Source organism: Ursus maritimus, unplaced genomic scaffold (assembly GCF_017311325.1).
Source record: "Ursus maritimus isolate PB19 unplaced genomic scaffold, ASM1731132v1 scaffold_2, whole genome shotgun sequence".
NCBI classification, from domain to species: domain Eukaryota; kingdom Metazoa; phylum Chordata; class Mammalia; order Carnivora; family Ursidae; genus Ursus; species Ursus maritimus.
In genome coordinates this window covers 63,601,267-63,624,327 of record NW_024424452.1, presented here as the reverse complement: position 1 = coordinate 63,624,327, position 23,061 = coordinate 63,601,267, and the positions used below count along the sequence as shown (strand labels likewise).

Here is a 23,061-nt window from a genome sequence, read left to right as displayed (position 1 = left end):
GGGGTTGTTTACAATTAAGTTTAAATTCATCATAAGTACGTAAAATTCTAGCCAGATCTCAAGTGCTCAATGGCCACAGAGAAAGGCTTCTGAAATATTGGAGAACATAGAACGAAGTTCCCATCCTTTCAGAGAGTTCTGTTGGACACCAGTCCTCTATAGAATCAATGTGATCAATAGAAATCTAGTCTTGACAGAAAATAATGAGGAAATTCGGAAAATATTCCACTAGATTTTCAAATACGTAGGATTAGCACATGTCAGTGTAAAACCTTCACATATCTACTTCATTTTAGTGTCATTTTATTTTGCTTGAAACCATACCATTTTGTTTGCTCAGGAAGAGTTTTGGTGTTAAAAATAAAAATACTAACAAAAACAGAGCTTGGGCCCTGTGTCTAGACCTACTCAGCAGCTCTCCTACTTTCCTGGTCCCTTGATTTAGAACATGGATTTGCTGTTGCTTCATTTCATCAGCCTGTCTTTTTCTGCTCTGTTTTCTTTGCTTTCTTTTTGTTTATGCTCCCTATTTCCCTTTGCCCCATCCCGCCCCACTCATGTAAGTCGGAATTCTCAATGGACCGCAGAACATCTTTTGAGAAATTTGCACAGAATGTGGTAAGTTTTATTTTTTTTGAGGAATTACAAATCATTAAGTCCCATTCAGAAAGTTTCCCGATTTCTAGCCCCATCTGTCCCCTTGCATCCTTTGATGTAACAATGAAAGAATTGTCTTTATTCAAATTCAGAACTTTGTGCTTCCTGCTTATCTTTCTGTCCCAACTCTATCTAGAGTAAAGATGTCATCCATGAAAAACCACATGTATCAAACTAAGGTTTGGAAAGAAGTGTATATTATGACATAGAAAATGAAGAAATGATGATTTTTGTATTTTTATTCCATGTTTCCCTTTTATTCATAAAGCTAGTGCATGCATTTCTACATGCTCTTTCTTTTAGCCCTTCCTAAAGCTTCAAAGATAAAGAACAATGAGGGTTCTGTGCTTTCTACTTCTGCAGGGAGAAAATGACCTAATGAGCAGTTTAAAGCCAAAGACTTGGTATGAATGGTGGGTGGTGACAAGATATGCCCCACCAAAGCCCCCCAGCATGCCTCTCTTATGCTTTATTTTTCAGGAAGGTGTTGAAAACTGTTGCATAAATCATCCAGGAGACCAGTAGTTTTCCTACCACTGTTTTCTTAGTATCTTGCCATGTGTTTTGGTGATATTTTGGTGATATATTTGTTTGTGGGATTTTTTTTTTTTTTTTGTATTGTGCCAGTGCCTTTGGAACTTTCTGACGTTGTGTAAGCTCAAACTAAAGCCTTCAACACATTTATTTTTATAGGGCAGAAACATCCCTATTTTCCCATGCCATAAAAACTGTACACCAACACTGAGAGCCAGCACTAACCTGTTATGAAAAGAGGTAGAAAAATCTTGGTTTCTACTCAAGTTTGTCTGCATTGTCCGTTGAGTCGTGTGGTCAGCTCCGTGCTGCTGTGTGTGTGTTGTGGCTTTTGCTGTGACGGCCAGTGAAGTGGAGTTATGTGTGTTGAAATGTAAGCAAATTGGATTCAACAAAGATGCTGTTTTTGTTTTTAGTTTCCTTCAAGGATCTTTGTGGTGGGGAATGTTGATCGGTTCTATTTATGAATTGCCAGTTGTGACTCGGCACAGAGAATTTGAAAGACTCTAAAAAGCAGTATATACTTTAAACATTCAGTGTGATTGCACAAATGAAAGGGCTGGAAAATGAAGGACTCCAGGAACTAATCACTCTATAAACTTCACAAAATTTTGGCTGGCTCTATTGGAATCTCTGACCTTTAAAATAAAATTTTCCTAAACATGCCTCATAAGTCACCATGGGAAGATAAAGACAATATTTTTAAAAAGCCTCAAGGTTTTGCTGGAGAAAGTAGACATAGGCTGCAGTGCACTGCTCTGTGCAATGTTTTAGTATTGTTCCAAATTCATCCTTTCCTAACATAGTGCTGATGGAGTAGTTTTCTAAAGATTGGAATGGAAATTTCTGTGATCTAATTAAAAATAAGAACACAACATAAGGAAGATGAAAAAGGGAAGCAAAATGGTTGTCTTTCCTCCAACACCATCCCCAATTCTGACCAACTTCCCCAGCTCTTAAAATAGAACCACATTGTCACACACGGCCAACCTTAAGAAAAGATCAATAGGAAATAAGGGGAAGACGGGCTCAATCCTCTGCTGCCTTCAGTCGAAATTCATACAGGAAAGGACAGCTATATTCCAGACATTGTGCTATGTCTCAGGAGTGTGGAGACGTAGAGACCTTAACTGCTAAGGAGCCTGATGGTACAAACAAGATGTCGTGACATACAGGAGGAAGATAAATATTTCTGCTTGGTGTTGGGGTGGGGAAGGAGTACCCATAGGTAATGTCAGAATTCCCAGAGGAAGTTATAGTTAACTGGACATATAGGATTTCACTAGGATAAGAAGGGCAACCATTCTTTTAAGAAGGAGAGAAAAGGCTGGAATTACTGAAGAAAGAAGTTGAGTCAGATTCATACATATGCACGTAACATACTAAAAAGTTGCAGATAATCCTCAGACAGAATTGTTCAGGGTTACTCTTTTTCATCCAGGAAAACAAAAAGTAGTATTTTTCATTGAATATTTTGTTTCTGTCATACTCTAAAGAAATGGAATAAGGAAATTAGAAAGGCTCTCTGATTTCCTCAATAGAGTACAAACAATTATATTTATTTTATTAGTCATGGGAAGTAAGTTTCTATCCTGAAAATTGTCTATATATAAAAATGAAAATGAATGTATTATACAACATTAAATCTTAGGATGGTAGTTTCTATTTAAAGTTCCCTTTAACTCTTTCTATTCTCATTTCTTTTTTGTTTTCCCATGGGTCTGTGTTGTTCCATGTATATGATTACTTCTAGGGTCAGCAGGTGTGTGAGGCATCCTAAGTATTTACATAATAAATTGAATAGGATGCCTTTACAGGAACAATACAGTGATTCTAACACAAGATGAAGAATGAGTGATTTTATTATGACCACGTAGACATAATGAAGGAAATGTGGAGTTTAAATAAACATTTTAGCGGAGTCCTATTGTGCAGGTTAGTCTGGTAAATACAGGGAGGCTACAGGACGGGCTATTCAAGAAACAAGTGGAATAGGGAAAATATAGGTAAACCCGTATAGAGACTATGAAAGGAACTGGGCAAAGTGAGATCATAATAGCTCATATTCATTGAGTGCCTGCCACTGGACCAGGCTCTGCACTAGGCACTTTAAGTTACCTAACTTAGTATAATCTGACCCTGCAAGCTAAATGTTATCCTCATTTTATTATATTATTATTATACTCATGTTACAGGTGAGAAAACTGAAGAGTCAGAGGAGGTACATAATTTGCCCAGAATCACAGAGCTATTAAAGGAGCTGACACTGACCCAAAATTTGTTTTGTTCCCAAATGCTTTCTTTCTCCATTGATCACCTTGTTCCTTAGTGTTCTTCCAACTCGTAGGAGATAAATCCCTCCAGCTGAGGATGTATACATCTAGAGTATATAGATGTATCTTTCTGTAGAAGTTCATTTCCGTGTTCCAGCACAGTTACTTTCATAACCTGCCTTATAAAAATGGCATCACTGTTTTGTTTCACATGAGAATGAAAAACGTTTTGCTGGACAGTTCTTCCCAATACCATTGAAACTGCCATTGGTTACCGAGACTAATAAACTCCTGCCAGTACCTTAGAGAATAATTATAATAACAGTTAACAGTTGCATATGGCATTTTGCAGTGTTCCAAAGACACTCATTCTTTTTTGCTTGTTTTGTTTCGTCGTTGCTGTTTTACATTATGACAGTCTTGGGAGAAGGCTAGGCACATGTCAACACCCTTTCGCAAATGAGCAAATTAAGGACTAGTGAGGTGAGGTCACTTCAGCATATCACTCAGTTGTTGAGTATTAGAGCCAGGACTGGAAGCAAAGTTTTCTGACTTTAAATCCATTACTCTATTGATTACTCATTTTCCTTTCATTATGCCCAACACTGGAGGGATAAGAATAACTCCTATTTGTGAAATATCTTCACCTTGCCCTGTTGTCTCAAGACATCTCATTTCCTGTGATTTACTTTTTTATTACTTTGTTTTCCTTGCCATCAGATAAGACCTTAAGGGCAAGGTCTTTCAAGGTGTACTGTGTTCTCGCATGCCTTTAAATGTTATTAAGTTGATGTCATTCTCTTTGACAAAGTTCCTGTGCTGCACTAATTCTAACAGCTGTTTTCTTCCCCTATCACCATCACCAAATCTGACACCATTTCTCCAACCACTAGTCTCATGGCGTCTGCCACACAAACCTCAAGGAGAACAGACAGAAAACAAGAGGAAAAACAGGGTAGGAGGACTGATAGTCCATGCCTTCGACCAGAATTCATAAATCAACAGGACAACTGTACTACTCACCTCCTCTCCTTAGTTTGTGTGAAGGAGAAATTAAATCAGCCCAGCTCTGGGCTACAGAAGGAGAAAAGAGAAATAGCGAGTGCTCATGTTGAACTCCCAGGAACTCACCTAATATAACCTCATTTGGGGAAAAAGGTTACCCTTTCTCAGTACAGCCCAGTATCTGCAGAGCCTTTAAAAGAATCAATAGAAAAGATACCATGACCATCTTGGTGTCGCATCTCCACTGTTCTGGCACCTGTAGTACTGCACTGGGCTTGGAAGGGGTGTTCTGGAGATAGCCACAGATTACCAGGAGTTGTGGAAACTCTGTGAGAGAATTTTAACAAAAGCACTGAGTGGACTATGAAATCACTTGATCTTTTGGGGTGAAATCTTTATTTAACTCTATAATTGATTCGTGTTCATATAGATAAGAGCAATTGTAAATATAAATCCTACAATTTGCTTGGAGTATTAAAAAGTGTGAAAGATATAATACTTAGGTCTTTTGGAATCTTCTTTTTAGTTGCATCTAATTAAATTCTTTTTTAAAAAATACAAATTCAGTTTTTTTTCAAGATTTTAGTTAAATTCTAGTTAGTTAATGTACAGTGTAATATTGGTTTCAGGAGTAGAATTTAGCGATTCATCACTTACATATAACACCCAGTGCCCATCACCCATCTAGCCCATCCCCCATCCAACTCCCCTCCATCAACCCTCAATTGGTTCTCTATAGATAAGAGTCTCTTATGGTTTGTTTCCCTCTCTCTCCTTTTTTTTTTTTTTTTTTTGGCCTTCCCCTATATTCAGCTGTTTTGTTTCTTAAATTCCACATTTGAATGAAATCATATGGTTTTTGTCTTCCTCTGACTTATTTCATTTAGCATAACATACTCTAGCTCCATCCATGTCATTGCAAATGGCAAGACTCATTCTTTTTGATGGCTGAGTCATCCATTGTCTTTACCTGTTCATCAGTCAATGGATATTTGGGCTCTTTCCTTAATTTTTCTATTGTCGAAAATGCTGCTGCAAACATTGGGGTGCATGTGCCCCCCTGAATCAATATTTTTATATCCCTTGGGTAAATACTTAGTTGTGCAATTGCTGGGTCATAGCGTAGTATCCAAATCTATAAAGAACTTATCAAACTCAGTACTCAAACAATAAATAATCCAGTTAAGAAATGGGCAGAAGACATGAAGAGATATTTCTTCAAATGCAGATAGCTAACAGACACATGAAAAGATCCTCGACATCTCTCATCATTAGGGAAATACAAATCAAAACCACAATGAGATACCAGCTCACACCTGTCAGAATGGCTAAAATTAATACAGGAAACAACCGATGTTGGCAAGGATGAGGAGAAAGGGGAACCCTCTTACACTGTTGGTGGGAATGCAAGCTGGTGCAGCCACTCTGGAAAACAGTGTGGAGGTTCTCAAAAAATTAGAAATAGAACTACCCCATGACCCAGCAATTACACTACTAGGTATTTACACAAAGAATACAAAAATACTAATTCAAAGGGACACATGCACCCCAATGTTTATAGCCACATTATCTACAATAGCCAAATTATGGAACAGCCCAAATGCCCATCAACTGATGAATGGATAAAGAAGACGTGAGAGAGAGAGAGAGAGAGAGAGAGAGAGAGAGAAATAATGGAATATTACTCAGCCATGAGAAAGAATGAACCCAATAATTGTAAAGTAACTTTATTTTAGGTTCCCATTTTTCCCTTTAAGTACACCCTGTCATGCTAGTTCTCCTGTACCCAATCAAACCCCCATGATTACTCTGTTCACTCTTAGGTGAAATATCCTATAGTTACAGTAAGTCCCAAACATAAGGGTGATGTACGAAGGTTCCTCAAAAGCTAAACATCTAATTAAATTCTTTATCTGAGCCGATTATGGAGCTGCTGGTTAATACAACTCATGTAGATTTTATATAAGCAGCAAAATGTGGGGAAAAGAGCCCAGGTCTGAAAGCTTGACATGTTAATATTTAGGCTTGACACCTAGTCCTATGCTTTCATGCCATATGAATTTTTAGAAACTTGCCAAACCCCCGTTTCTTCATCTATAACTGTCCTGGGCAGGAGTAGCTTTAATTAGCACTTTGCACAAACATATACCTATTATATGTAAATACAAATACTCTTCATATAAATGTATAAAGAATGGGGTTATACTTTAAATATGCTTTTGAAACATGTTTTATTTTCTTAAATGCATCATAGATATCTTCCCAGGTCATTTCATACTCTTTGACATAATCTACTTATTGACAACACAAAATCCCTCTGAATGGATACACCTGAAATTTATTTTCCAATCCTCTATTGATGGACATTTACATTGTTCCTTCTCTCTTTCTTTATGTTATAGACCAAGGTGTGATAAACATCCATCAAGTAAAATACTGATTTTTTTCTCAGCATAAAAATTTAAATTGCTTGGTGAAATGGAATGCAAAATTATAAGAGAGGTTTATTTATTTTTCCTTCTCTCTTATCTTTATATTTTCCCTAACACACACTAGAGGAAAAAATAACTTATTGTAGAAGGCAGGAATCAAACTTTGTATCGCTAATTTCTACACTGTGTTACACGTAATAACAGGTCTCCCTCAATACTTAGTCCTCAATCTATGAAGAATCGTAGTCTCTTTCTGGGAGTCTTTCACTATATTTTTAAGATACTGTCAGTGACTCTATGGGTTGTTTCTAGTCCTGGTGAAATGACTTTGGTTTTCATCAAATGCGAAATCTAGCATAAAATACTCTCTCTATATCCTAACACTCACTAGGATTGTGCACTGAGACCACCCTGTCACTTTGGTATAACCCTATGAATAACAGAGATTCCAGGTTTGGGAAATACAGCCCCAGCCCGCTGTGGGGCAGTGCTAGGAGTAGCGCAAGGCAGTGCCTGCAGTATCTATTCATGGGGACGCCCATTTGGACTGGACATTGGCTCTGCTTAGGATTAAACCATGGCACTTCTGGTCAAGTGCTCTAGACTTTGCTATTTGAGTTTAAGGTACATTAGTGTAGGTAAACTTTGTTGGATCCTGAAGCACCTAAAGAAAAAAGTTATAAACTTGTCACTTGTTCGTTTTTATTCACCAGGAACACTACCAATAGAGAAAATTGACCTAGTAATCTAAGATCCACTCATTTGCTACATTTTTATCGTTGTTTTTATATACTATTTTACTAGTTCTGGATTATTCATTCATTTAACATACATTAAGTTTTGACTATCCTACAGCCTGTCTTTACTTTCATTTCCCCTTGATACCAATTTCTACCACAAGGAAGTAGAGACAAACCTTAGAGGATTCAGAATGGTCAAGACTGTTTATACTAGTGAAGTTACATTACAGTAAAACCTCCGTGGAGCGGTGAGCTCCTCGATTTACATAAACGTCCCCCATAATGAAGCGGGTCATCTTCTTCACGTAAACACCCATCATGATAAGATTATGAACCATGAGAAGGAAGGTTTTGTTTTTGTTTTTGTTTTTTTTTAAGATTTTTTTATTTATTTGACAGAGAGAGAGACAGCCAGCGAGAGAGGGAACACAAGCAGGGGGAGTGGGAGAGGAAGAAGCAGGCTCCCAGCGGAGGAGCCTGATGTGGGGCTCGATCCCATAACGCCGGGATCACGCCCTGAGCCGAAGGCAGACGCTTAACCGCTGTGCCACCCAGGCGCCCCAGGAAGGTTTTGGTTTTATATCTGTACGTCTTTGAATTTACCTTAAGGAGAACTTTGTTCATATTCTTTTCTGGTTGAGTTCTGTAGACTTTGTTGCTTGAAATTGCAGGTATGTCATAGAGATTGTGTTACAAAATTTCTAGAGCATATTAGGTGGATATAATTTATAAACTGGTCATTGAATTTCCCCACCATAGATATTACCAGTAAACACATAAAAATCAATCCACTCAAGGACGAACCGTTTTCTCCTCTTTCTTCTCATGGATCTGAAACTCATTTCATTTATCATTTTGTTGTTGGCATATATGGCTATCCATCTTGTTTTACAGAAACTATTTGTGGTGATAACTTAGCTTAGAAAGCAATTTCAGGTTCCCTGCAGCATGAGGTAAATTGATTGGTGTGAAGTGTATCAGACTATGTAGCCTATTTCGTTTGGACAACATATCTTTATTTTCCGCTAGTAGCATCATTGGTTCTTAAATTGCCACTCGAATTCTATAAACTGTGGACTGTCTAGTGGTTTTTGGTCAGGGAGCATCCAGTGCAACCCTGGAGGTTCCTAAGGAATGTTTGGAGGCTGCTAAGGAGAAAGTCCCCAGTGGGAAACCTCCCCATTGCTAGTACATATGTCAAGAGGCAGAAGTTTAATAGCATTTCCCAAAGTACTGTTTTAATGTACTGGAAGCCTTGGGTTTACACCAGTGGTTACAAGGCCCCAGCTTCGTGCATAGCTGGAAACACCCTGGAGGCTCTATGTAACAAGTGTATGACCCAGTAGTGCTCATGTATCCTAGCACTCTTGGATTCTTTTATCCAACAACAACAACAACAACAACAACAACAAACAGTTATTAAACATCTACTATGGGTCAGATACTCTGCTCCCTATCCTAGAATACATACATAATAGCCATAGCCATTCTGACATAGCCACTACTATTAGGAAGCTTACAGTTCATAACAGATAAGGTATTAATAGAAATAACTACTCTTGGGATGCCATTAACATGTGCACCTAAGTTGGCTCATTCTCAGAAAAGTTAACTATTCAATGAACAGAACTCACTTCTTACTAGCTTCCCACTAGTTTACTTCATGGAAATCATGACAGTTTCTCTTAAAGCAGCACAGAGTAGGCAGGGAAAAGAGTTAAGGTCTAAGCAAGAGACCTGCATACTGGATAGTTGGGGCAACGGGCTCTGAAGGAGAGAGGGCAAAGGTAGAACCAGAAAGAGTGCTGAGGACCTGACAAATCAGCTGTGTTGCAGGCAAGGACTGCCATGAGGTCTCCAGTTAGAGGAGCATAGTGCAAAAGAAGGTAATCAAGGAGACACCTTGTATCCTGGATCCACACACCATCTTCATCTCTGCAGAAGATACAGGTAGAGAGCAAGTTAGGAGAACCTAGAAACGGGAGGACATGTTTGCAGGATCAGCAGCTGCTGTGTGACTCCACACTTGATGATAACGAGGACCTGGCCAGTAAAACAGAAGTATAGGTGGAAGAGTAGAACTTCTAGCACCAGTGAATCTACATATATGCTAGACCATTTTTGGACCACATTTGCTGGGAGAGTTAATAGTAGAAAAAGGAACTTCAAACCGTCACAATTAAAAATTATCAGAGTTGTAGGGCACCTGCGTGGCTCAGTTGGTTAAGTGTCTGACTTTGGCTCAGGTCATGCTCTTGGGGTCCTGAGATCAAGCCCCACATAGGGCTCCCTGCTCAATGGGTAGTCTGCTTGTCCCTCTCCTTCTCCCTCTGCCCCTGCCCTCCCAATCACGCTCTCTCTCTCTCTCAAATAAATAAATAAAATATTTTTTAAAAATAAATTATAAGAGTTATATAATAGTTAATACATAATTTTACATTATCGCTTTGATTTTATTTGAAAATACGTAAACTTGGAATATTACTGAAATACGAACTGAATCTTATGTTAAGTTACAGGGTTGTAGCTGAGTAAAGCAGGAGCATGTGAAATGTTGCTGCTTATGTACTTAGCCTTACAGTGTTTGGGAGAGTACTTGCAGATAGTCAACCAAATCTCGGTATCAGTCTCAATTATCTCATTGAGTTAAATAGAATTGAATAAAATTACATAGATTTAAATAGATTTTGATGCATGATCTAAAGGCAATATGTTTGCATATTCTTGCTATGAACTTATTTTACATAGCTAGGAAAATACGAATTGAGCCTAAAATTGATAAAGATTAGGCCTGGGGCGCCTGGGTGGCGCAGTCGTTAAGCGTCTGCCTTCGGCTCAGGGCTTGATCCCGGCATTATGGGATCGAGCCCCACATCAGGCTCCTCCGCTAGGAGCCTGCTTCTTCCTCTCCCACTCCCCCTGCTTGTGTTCCCTCTCTCACTGGCTGTCTCTGTCAAATAAATAAATAAAATCTTTAAAAAAAAAAAAAGATTAGGCCTGTCTATGATGTCTAAATTTAATTTCCACCAATGGGAGATTCATATGTTAATTATTTCTAGATATGATGTCACTACTAGGCAGCCCTATAGCTTCACCAAGCCATTTCTTTCTTTTCACTTACCCGTTCTAAAGCCACACGTACCATCATTATGTGTTTGTCGGTATTCCTTTATGAAACGTTTTTCAGAAAAGAAAGCCATTTTTATGCTGATGACAAGCCATGGGTATGATTTTTACTTCTCCGTACTTTTTGCTAGTGCTTAGAGGCAACAAAACTAAAATAAGCAATTTGAAACAGATAAACACTAGACATCGTAATGTAAATTGCATACATGTTTATAGACATAGATATATTGTGTTCAGTTCTACAGATGCCCTGCTGCATTTTCTTGGGCATTTGCCAGGTACCGCAGTGCAAGCCCAGACTGGGCAAAATCCCATGTCCTCTGCATGGGTTGATGGCTGTTTTTTCCATTGTTGTTTTTCAATGGCCAGGATCTAATAGTAATAAGAGAAAACACTGGACAACTCTAAATACAATACTTACACCTGTAATTTCCACCAGAAAAGACCATTTTTAAGATAGTCTTGTGGTAGTTATTGGAAATTTAAAACACCATTACTAAACTGCACTGACTATAATTTCTGGGGAAGAAAATTTCCGCTATTCTTTTTTTGGTTTATCAAGTCATTTCAGTTTATTTGCTTTGATATTAAAGATTGTTTTCCCATCTGTTTCATCAACAATGGAAAAATTACCCAGTAGACATAGCTGAGTTACAAAGGGGAATAACAAGCTTCTATTATCAAGACAATTCACTTGAAATATACTTACAAATATCTAGAAGGAACGTACTTCTAATACCAGAAAGTAAAAGCAACTGGAAAGTTTTTATTTTTTCTAATTTTAAAAGTTGTCTTCAAGTTACTCTGGGGAGATACTGAGAAAGATGAATTTTTTTTGGAGCCTCCAAATTGGAAAGGAGTTTACAGGCTACAGTTCCCGAGGCCCAGTCTCCAGGCCACTGCGGGAATCTCTTCTGTGGCCTCGGTGACAAGGAAGCATCTAGCATTTGCTGGCTCACAAATTCCAGAGAATTTGTGGGACCCTTAGGTGGTGCAGACAGCCCACACCACCTCCTAGAAATCCGCTTCTTATTTTCAGCATAGTCTACTTTTCTGTAACTTCCATGTATTGACCCTAGTTCTGTCTCTGGAACCGGACAAAATAACAAACATTCCTCTGGATCTAGACGGCTATCGAACTACTTGAAGGTGTGGTTACACCAAGTCCTCTCAAGTGTTCTTTTTACTTCCTTGAGCTAAAATCTCTAATTCATTATTTTTTTGTGCGGTTCAACTACCCATATCCCGTATGTCAAAATCACCAGGGACTTAGAAAATGGAGATTCCATGACTTCATCCCAGATAAACTGAGTCAGTCGTTTTTCTCTCCCCCCTTCTTTTGATCCCTCCATTTGCATTTGTTACAAACACATCAGAACAGTAATGTTTAAGAACTGTGATCCACGTAGGAGCATTCCTACCTGACCTCTCCTTACCAGGATCAGTGGTTCTCACATTTGACTGCAGCGGAAACACCTGGTAAGACAGATTGCTAGACCTCACCTCTCATGAGGTTTGAATAGTAGTTTTCTTGTGGGATCCAAGAATTTTCATTTTTAACTAATTCTTAAGTGACACTGTTCCTACTGGCTTTGAGACCACACTCTGAAAACCACAGCCCTGGACTAACCAATGCTGTCCTCCCTCCACTGGTCGATGCCAAGGGTACTCCGAATGTCACAGCTCAGGGGCTGTTCTCCGGCTGTGCCCATTGTGCAACCACCAGTTGAATTATATGGTTAAGAGTCCGTTGTGTTTGTTCCCATGTTGAGTTTATCATAACTGAATTGATAGTAATTACAAAATTTATTTAAATATATTAGCTGCTGAAATTTGAGTATGAAAAGAAAAAAGACATTTCTGTGAAAACTAAATTGAACGCTTAATAAGACTCAATAAAGTGAAGATGCCTTAAAAATTGCTATCAAATTAAATTCGAGTGAGACCTGCATCAGGAAAGTGTATTTCTAATACTTTCTAATCCAATAATCTCCTGTTCTTTCATCATCTTAGTTGCTAACCTCCTACATTGCTCCAGTCTGTCAGCAGTCCCCCAGAACATTCCTGAACACAGTACTTGAAATGTAACCCAACCGGCAGAGACTGGGACTATTGTCTTCCAGTAGGAAAGGAAATAGGAAGAAAGAACGTCATAGAACTTTTATAAACCAGCCTGAAAATTGCATCAATTCCCCCTCCCCAGCTCACAGCAGCCATGTCAAAATGTAGTCATTTGATGGGGTAACTGGGGGATGGACATTAAGGGGGGCACATGATGTAATGAGCACTGGGTGTTATATAAGACTGATGAATCACTATACTCTCCCTCTGAAACTAATAATAACATTATATGTTAATTAATTGAATTTAAATTTACAAAATAAAACAAAAATTTCAAACGAAACTATGAACTCCTTGAAGGAAGAAACGCCATCATTTTCATGGTTGTATTTCCTTGCCTAATAGAACCTGGACACACAAATGCTCTCTTTATGAAAAAGAAAAAAAGAGACAACCAAGAAAAACAGACTCTTAAATATAGACAACAGACTGGTGGTTGCCAGAGGGGAGATGGGGGGGGGAATGGGTGAAACAGGTGAAGGGGATTAAGAGCTCCTTAATCATGATGAGCACTGAGTCATGTGTAGAATTGTTGAATCATCCGATTGTACACCTGAGATTAATATAACACTGTATGTTAATTATATTGGAATTTTAAAAATTAAAAACTTTTAAAAATAAAATGTAGTCATATGGGGCTTGAACTTTTTTAAAAAAACATTTTTTTTCCCTCAGAAGTTCAGATGAGAGCTCCTCAATCTTGTCTTTTACTGCTAGAATTTTGGTTTATTGTTTGTTTATTTTAATCTAAGTTTGGTTCTTTATCTTTCTTTTCATTAAACTCATCTTGTGAGTTATAGCTTTACATAAGTTTCTAGAGTATTTCTTTGTTAGCCAGCCTTTCAACCAAGATTACCAAATTTGCATCATACGTACATTTTATCAGAACCACATCAGTTTAATAGTGAAAATAACTTATTAAAATGCCATAAAGAACAGAGAGGAAGGGGCACGTAGGTGGCTCAGTCTGTTAGGAGGCTGCCTTTGGCTCAGGTCCTGACCCCAGGTTCCTGGGTTTGAGTCCCATGTCCAGCTCCCTGCTCAGTGGGGAGTCTGCTTCTCCTCCCTACTGCTTGTGCTCTTTCTCTCTCAAATAAATAAATAAAGTCAAAAAAAAGAAAAGAAAAGAACAGAGAGGAAGGCAGATTTCTACTGCTCCAATAACTAGCACATCTTGGAGATAACTGTTTTGTTAGGAGCTTCACCCTTCTCTGTCTCGGCCACAGAGGTACCACGAAAGACCACTCCATGTCTCACTCCACAAACCTTTGTTACAGCAACCTCCTGTCCTCAGGTCTGGTAAACTCGTGAGCTTGTACATGGCAAAAAGCTAACATACTTTACATGGGGAATAATCAGAACAATGTGCCATTAGAACAATGGACAAAGCATTTGAACACTTTAAGAAGGATACAAATAGTCAATAAGTAGATGAGAACAAAAATCTATCTTCATTAATAGCCAAGTATAATTTAAAAAGCAGCAAAATAACTTTTACCTCCAAATAGGTTAGTTTTAATATAATATCTAGTGTGAGAAAAGGGGTAAGTAAATCAGTGACTTCATACACCGTTAACAGGAATATGAATTGCTAAACACTTTTTTTGAACAAAACTTTAAAGTTTTGTTTAAGTTTCAAAATTTTGTTTCAAAAAATTTTCAAAAGTACTGTTGAACAGCTGCTCAAAGTTTTGTTTAAAGTTTCAAAATTCATCTTGGACTTTCAGTCAGTAATTCAACTGCTAATAATTTAATTCTAAGAAAACCTACATGCATACGAGAATGTTCGTTGCATCATGTAACTGCCAAATACAAAACACAACCTTAAGGTAGAGCAGTTTACATTGTTACGATTTCTTACAGACAGTAAGGTAAACCTCCCTGATGGATACTATGCAGCTGTGAAAAGTTAGACTTGAGAGCACTGGCTTGCATCTTTTTTTATTGCCAGCCACATTCGACACAGTCCTGCATGTGTGTTTGTGTTCGTGTATATATTGTATTACTTTATAAACTGCTTGTGTGTGTTTATATGTGTAACTAAAATAACACCTCAGAAACAGTACATTCCCTTATTATGTGTGATGCACTTTGATATATTCCAAGCTATTCTATCATATTTCATTTTTTTCATCATATTGGTAGCATCTATCTAAATTGATCTCCTTACCCACTAATGCAATGAATTTGGACAAAACATTATTTTAGAAAAAAACATATAATATGAATAATTGATTAAAATTTAATCACTGTAATATGTGTGTTACCCATAATAAGCCAATACTATGCACAGTATAATTTCAGTTTTGTAAAAAATTAAAACATTTTTGTAAAAACAATAGAATGACATATTAGTATGTAAAAAAACTGTGTTCAAGTAATGTTTATTTATTCTTTATATTTTTCTATGTTTTCCCCATTTTTTCTAATGGTTATACACTACTTTTATTTTAGGAAAACATTTTAAACCGAGGAAAGTATTTGGCTTTAATCGTTCTTTCTCAATCCAAACAGGAAGCTAGTAATAGATGTTTAAATGTAAATGTGTTCCTAAGCCCTCTCTTTTTAGTACATAACAGTAGAATTTTTTCAGTCCTCCACTTTACATATAGCAGCTCGCAAACTAGATATAGAATCCTTTTCTTCTTCCTTCTTTCCCTCCTTCCTTCCTTCATTTCTTCCTTCTTCTCAACGATTTGAGCTTATCTTTAACTTTCTGGGAACTGACACTCTCCATAGTTTCGTTAAATTATTCACATGTTCAGTAAACCCAACTGCAAGTTTACCCAGGAGAACTGGTTTCATTTCAAGCAGGGAAGAGCTTTCTAAAATAAGGGTTAAACAGGCCCAGAATCTGTCAGTTAGTCAGTATTTAGGGTGTGACCAGTGTTCCCCATCTCTCAATCCACTATGTCTCTCCTCCCTTACGTCAAAAGTTAACCCAAGACATTTGAGTCTCATTACCTTAGTTTCTAGAAGCTTATTTTTAAAATTATGATTTCAGCCAAGGAACTCAACTCATGCAAAGAATCTAGTATGTACTGGGGGATTCTGTAATGTTAATGCTGTTTAACAACTGTTGATGGTTTCACAAAGCCAGTTGACTTGATGAGTTATACAAAATGGCTTGTAAATATGCTAGTTCTGATTCTCTGGGCAAGAGAGTCCGGAGAGGGACTCAGAGGGCTTTAGGGGGCAGTTAGAAGGCTCCAGCAAGGACTTGGATAAGAAAGTCATCTTTGAGAAGTGGGCAGAATCTGAACGGTTATCTACCACCATGGGTAGGTGACCCAAGCTGATAGAACAGCAGGTGCGAAGAACCATTTTGTGGGGCGACGATAGGCAGTTTGAAAGGCCGGGAAAGCCAGATTAGGAAGGATTTTGGAATCCGGTCAAAGGCAATGGTATTTGTAAGTGAAACGGCATTTTTCAACATGAGAGCAGAAGAACAGATAGTACCCTTAAGTGCAGTGTCTCGAATCGCCCACCTGTGTCTGGTACCACAGTGCCACATTATCGCCAAGCACTCAGCTCCTCACCACACGCAGTGGGGCTGGGCCTCCGCTCAGACAATGGGTCACATACACCAACACACACTCAGATAGCAAGACGTGCAGTTTCTTATTCTGGCTCCCTCACTCTGGAGCCTACAGGACATTCTAGAATGGACTTCTGAGTCTACAGCAACATAGAACAGAGACAAGGAGGCTTTGACAGGACACGTGCAAGTTGGAATTGCAAGAGAATGCAAGAGAGAAGAGGTTACAATTTTTTTTTTTAATCCAAAAGATGCTGATAATCCCCTCCTTTTCTCTTTAAGCTCTTTCATGGCTCTCTTCTATACATCCTACCCCTTCATTTCTTCTCAGTCTGTTTGGTGTCCTGTAGAGCAGGAAAGACTGCTGTGTGTTTTTACAACAGTAGTAAAACAAGTGGCTTAGTCACCCAAGCACGTGTGGCTTCTCTGCCTTCTCTCCCCCTTTCTGCGGGAAAGGACGGTAGAGAACGGCCTCCATCTCCCTAGTGCCCCAGGCTCTCAGACTGGCGCTGTGAGCCTGGCTGTCATGTCCATTTCTACCAACTCACAGTGCCTTATTGTCAACTTTCTGTCACTACTTTAGAACAAGAAACATTTTTAAAATCATGTAAAATTTTTAACTATTAGTTACCTTAGGTAGTTACCAAACACATAGGTTGCTTGCTCTGACTTTTTTTTGGGGGGGGGGGCGGGGAGGTGGATATTTTCCTGACGCTAACGGAATCTCTATGGGGCATTTAAGAGGTGAAGTTTTACTGTGAGGGACCAGAAAACTCTCCTTGTTCATATGACTTTATGTAACAACTATTGTAGATTAGGCAGGTGGTCCGTATTCACTTAGGTGCCAGCAAAACTCTGAGCTGTATTTCTGTCCTGAAATTGATTATGTGCTGCTTTTTTAGCTTTTTGCCCATGAGCTGGACAGTACAACATCTCATAGGATTTTGAATTTTCGTTCTATTTTGTTTTGTTCTGAGTTCCTGTCTTTGTCTTTCTCTATGGAGTGCTGTTCCCAGTGTAATCCTTTTTCTTTAGAATCTGACAAGAAAGGGTATAAATGACATAACACATATATAGGGATTTGGTTAAAAGTAAATATTATTCATACAGAATTCAGTTGTAAGCAGGTTTCCAGAATTAAGATTTTAGATCTTAGGGGCGCCTGGGTGGCGCAGTCGTTAAGCGTCTGCCTTCAGCTCAGGGCGTGATTCCAAGGTTCTGGGATCGAGCCCCACATCAGGCTCCTCCGCTGGGAGCCTGCTTCTTCCTCTCCCACTCCCCCTGCTTGTGTTCCCTCTCCCGCTGACTGTCTCTATCTCTGTCGAATAAATTAATAAAATCTTTAAAAAAAAAAAAAAGATTTTAGAACTTAGCTGTAAAAATTTCTCAGATTCTTCAACTTAGAAAAATCATGAAAAGTTAGTTGGCAGGGGTTGATTCAGTACAGCCCCGAGGATCCACACTGAAAAGGAGTTTTATAAACAGCGGATGTCTAAATACATCCTTTCCTACCTGCAAGAAAAGACCAATGTTCTTTTTAATTTAAGATTTTCCAGTAGAGTGAGCAACTGTATTTCCTTGTGCACTAAAATAGTGCCTGTCTGGTTTTCCCAGAATTTTTCACAGGGTTTACAGATAGAGCCCAATGATCTAGATCTTCAAGTTCACGTGACTCGTTGGGCACCTGGGCTATTGACTTTGATCCCAGACTGGGGCGTGTAAACCTTTTTTTTTTTTTTTTTTTTACTGTTAGTCATACCCAAATTTGCCTTTTAGTTTTCTCAATGCACATAACAAATATCCCTATTACGTATTTGGTAAGACCATAACACACAAAGTGTTCCACCGGGTGACTGTTTCCCATTTCTGTTCTGTTTTCCTATTATCACAAGTCCCCAAGTAGACTGTAAGCCTGTGCTTTTCTATGGATTTCTAAGAATGAGTATTTTTTAATTATCTCCTAGGACAACAGCTTGTCAAGCTAACCTTGTAACTCACCCCCTTTTTAATGAAACCCATACCAGGCCAAGTACTAATAGCTTCAAGGATGTTTCAAAAATCTGTAGAAAGAGAGCCATGTTAATATTTATTAGATTTACAAAGATGACAGTAATTTTCACAGTCCAAATAAAAAATGATTATATGAGTTTCAAATGACTTTCTATTTCAACGTGACTATTTCGTTCTTCTTCCCAGTAGTTTTTAACAAATCACACTAATCTGCAGTTTTAAAAGTAACAATTTTAAATTAGCATCTTCCCCCTCCTCTGCTATTTAAGCATTCACTCTTATGCCTCAACCAATATGGCATTTTTCCATCCCATATATGGCATTAGAAACAGTAAGCTCTTTTTAAAAATACATTATTCAGCCTCAGAATAAATATACATAAACTCACGTGCACACTTACATCAATAGCACAAGAAATGAATGCAGTCGTCCACGTGGCAATCGTGTGGTCTTCAAGTATAGAAAGATAGCTTTTAGATTCCAGCATTATCTGATCAGCCTATTGCCCAGGTTTAGGATGGAAAAGCAGTATAATTTTAGATTCCAATATATTAGCAACTTTATGCCCTTATAGAGTCCGAATAGACTTTGGGGTCAGTGTCCTAATGAGAAAGCATTTAACAAAAACAATAATAGTAATAATATAGTGAGATAATAGCCAACATAAACTTAGCACGTAAAATGTTCCAAGAATAGTTTTAAGCAATTTAGTTTCATTATTCTTCAGAAAAAAGTAGGTACTGTAATTATCCCCATTTTACGGATGAGAAGACAAGCACAGAAGGGGTGGCAGGAAGAAGCAAAACATATCGTTTATAAGGCCAACATACAACGTAAAGTAGGGTTTCTTGTTAGCGAACTGCTTTTTCTTTTCTTCTTTTCCTTCCATAAAGTGACTAAAGCATAGCCAGCGGGAAGGTATTCTCTACTATTAGTTGCTAGATGCTAAGTTTTGAAACTTTTTCCCCAATTAAAAGAAAATGGTGCTTGATTTTCCATTGCTGCTATCCCTGTCAGCCACAGGGCCCTTGTCAGTTACTGTGACGTGTGTAAAGAAAGCTTGATTTTAAAATTATTGATCATTTCTTAAACATATTGCCCTGTCCCCAAATATGGCCATGAGTGATCATTTCTCTCCCAACACCACACTGCCTGTCATCAAACTCTGATCCATATTAGGTAGTAAATCAAGACTACTGAATGAGTAGTTTATTACTAAAGGATTATATTTCTCATAAAAGCTTTTGACTTTACCTTATTATGTTATACTCTGAAAAAGACAAATTCCATTCAAATAAGTGAACCATCTTATTTTTATTACTAGAACATATAAAATGAGAGATAAGACAGAAACCACCAATTGACAATCTGCAACTCTGATCAGAAATTAAAAAATTTTTTTATCTCTCTAGGGTACTAGTATTAATAGGGGCAGTGTTGGCTTTCAAGATTTCAAAAAAGTAAATATGTACTCTAGGTATTAACACAATATATGGAATCAGGATATATGGGATTTTTATGGGGTTGGAGTTGGAGGAAATCTGGTGGAAAAGGATAGGAAGATGTCTGGTTAGAAGTAGGGGGCAAATAGACTTTTATCTGTAGATGTGTAATTGGCATCTTTTTCTCCATTACCGTATAAGATGGGGGACAGACTCAATCTTGAGTTTCTACCAATTACACCTTTAAAAATGAATTTTGTTTAATTAAATCATACCCTCTGCATATCTAGATATTTGTAAACATGACATTCATTCCAGCAATTCAACAAGAATGCATTCACATTGGTACTTTCAGAGCAGTTAACTAAGGTTTGTTTTAACATGTTTATAACCAGTTGCAAATCTAGGTGTTGCATCATTGCTAAGCCTTGATGAAACGTTTATGGACATGTTTTATTATTTGCTAATCTGTGCTGTGAACCCATCAGTCTGTTTGCAGTGGGGAGGTAGTGGGTTGAGGGGTGGGAGGGTGGAAAGAGGGGCAGGTCATTTTGTCTGATGTGTTGGTGGAGGGAGGAAGTTTGAACTAAGATGTATCTAAGGGGTTCTGTTTTGACCTGTGCACAAAAATCAGCTGCAGTAAAGAGATGCTACTCAGAGCAGGTTTTCAGTGATCATACTGTTGTTGTTTTTTTTTCTGTGTTTTATATTTTTTCTCAGGGGAAATCTCTCACGTCAAAGAGGTTAACAAGCCTCGTTCAGTCTTACTAAAAGGATCACCTTGTAGCATGGAAGCAGCCTGGAGTCATTGCATATACTTTGTAGCTCTTTGTTGTTACCTGGAGCAGAGGACATTAGACCAAGATGTTGCATGAGCAAAGGACCTGAATTGTTCTCTCTTTGTGTACACGAGGGCATCGCCATTCCCAGTGACTCTACCATCTCAATGCCTCCATTTCACAATGTTGTCTGCTTACTTTCTCCTGTACTAAGCTCGATCTGTGTCTTTTCCTTTTTAACAAGTTCAAGTGAAGTAAACCTTTTTTTTTCTTTCTCTTTCTCTTAAAGCTTCTGCTAAACACACAGTTCACTGAAAATTCACTCAGTCAAAAACTGGAAGAATTGTAACAGAAAAAACATATATTAATAAGTATACATATGGCTTCACATTTACTAAACAATAAATTAGCACAGAAAGTTTCATTTCACCAATGTGTTCACAGTCGGAAACAAGCTCATGTCTTTGTTGTCTGTACATTCTCGGTTAATGTTTCTTGCATTTATTTTTATACCATATTTAAATAAGAAACACCTTTTACTCCAATTGTATTAAAGTTGATCCCTTCTCTGTAAATTTGTGTATGTTTATATTGTTGTTTTATCTTTCATTAAAAGATGCAGAATCTCGTTGTTTTTGTAACTTTTGACTTCTGCGTGCTGACAAAATGGTGAGAAAGCATCCACAAATGAAATTTTAAGCTATCACCCCGAATGTTTATTTCAGGGCTTTAAGGCAGTTTAGACGGTACCATAGTCAGGAGCTGACAGAAAGTGTTTCCCTGGGGACTAACCCAGGACCAGGTAGATGCTTTTTCTCCCGTTCAAGACCAACACAAATTGGCCGTCGACATTTTTAGAGCTTTTTCCCAGGCCTTTCAACCTCATTCTGAATATGCATCTCTGTGTTTTGCTAATGGCTATTTCTATGAGAATTAGGTTTGAGTATGACTTCCCCACTCAGGAACTGGTATTTTTCCTTAAAGTATAATTCTAAAAATGCCTTCAATCAGCGACTTTTTAACACTTTGGTGGTTACTAATTCTTTTGAGAACACAGTGGTAATTAGTAATCTTTCATAAGTACCTGCCTCAGTAGTATGGGCTTTACATGCCCATAAAGTCCTCACATTTCATTCTCACAGCAGCCCTATAAGATCGTTTCTGCAATTTTGAGACCATTGAAGCAGAGGGAGGCCAGGGAAGCTGCTCTAAGTCACACAGCCGTGTAGTGAGCTGGTGAACAAGTTCAGGCAGTCTCCCTCCAGAGCCCCTACACCACACCAACCCACTCCACCACACAACTTCTTTTGGTAAAATGTAAATGAAAATCCCTATACACTCTCACATAGGAAGCATGTGCCGTAAATCTTAGGGCATTCACAGAATACCCTCTGAAACTCACCCATGGACCCTAGAAGAGAAACCTGACTCCCTTTAAGAGGTGGTCACAGTGGGGAGACAAGCTTACCTTGTTTCCTTTTGCATCCACACAGGCACTGCAGACTCTGGATATTTAAAAAAGAAAAAAGTAGTTATTGTAATTAATGTAATTCTTAATTACTGTTGGTAAAGTTAAATTCTGGAAGAAAGTACCAACATCTGTGAGAAGTTAGTTGTGAGTCTGTGAGCTAGTGTATAGAACTGTCACGAAATGGGAGAGACTTGATAGGAGAAATACGTACATGGACAATAATCAGAACACTGTATTTACTTTAAGATTTAGAAAAGGTTTAGCTATATGCCCTGTGACTTTTTAAAAGGAGAACATAAAGTACACACACATAAATCCGAACATATAGGTGTTCTCCCTTGGAAACACCGCACTCAGGACAGCCTGGGGCAGAGGCACGGACGCTAGATTGAAACACCATGTAGCAGAAACAGTATTTGAAAACATTATTTGAAAGAAAGCAATAACCGATTACTTGCACAAATAGGATTGGTTATTTTGGAGGCTACCTCTTTCAAATTGTCATTCCTTAGGTGCCCATCCTTACTGAAAATTTTAAATCACAAATGTATGCAGAAATCAAAGATGTAAGAATGGCAAGAGGTCAGAAAAGAGAAATATCCAAGCAAGTATCCCCAAGTCGGGAGCTCCTAGTAAACATGCGAGTCCGTTTGAGTTCAAGGATATAAAACCTTTAAACAGCCTAACGACTCCATTTAACAGGGTTTAGACAAGGCTCAGGATACGAAATAGCGTATTTTAGGAGAAGCATTTAGAAAAATGTTGGCTTTCTTGCAGTTCACTCAGATAAGCATGTGGCAACTGTCTCTACCCCACTCTGGCACAGAAGAAAAAGCTCTCAAGTTTCCAATGAATAAATGGTTTTTAAGAAGTCTTTTTCTACCTTAACACAACTTAAAAAGTTTCCCCCTGAAGAAGCAGCCCGGAGTTTCC

At 38.2% G+C, this 23,061-nt stretch overlaps 1 protein-coding gene across 6 annotated transcripts in view; it reads left to right on the top strand.

Annotated features, from left to right (window-relative positions):
* Positions 1 to 21,267, top strand: part of RGS7 (regulator of G protein signaling 7) — a 530,023-nt gene extending 508,756 nt beyond the window's left edge. For all 6 annotated transcript variants that reach the window (XM_008694602.2, XM_008694610.2, XM_040636051.1 and 3 more), the window contains one exon: positions 20,599 to 21,267. In XM_008694602.2, the coding sequence (XP_008692824.1) occupies positions 20,599 to 20,649 (51 nt within the window). In that variant the 3' untranslated portion in view covers positions 20,650 to 21,267. The remainder of the gene's footprint in view (positions 1 to 20,598) is intronic.
* The last annotated feature ends 1,794 nt before the right edge of the window (positions 21,268 to 23,061 follow it).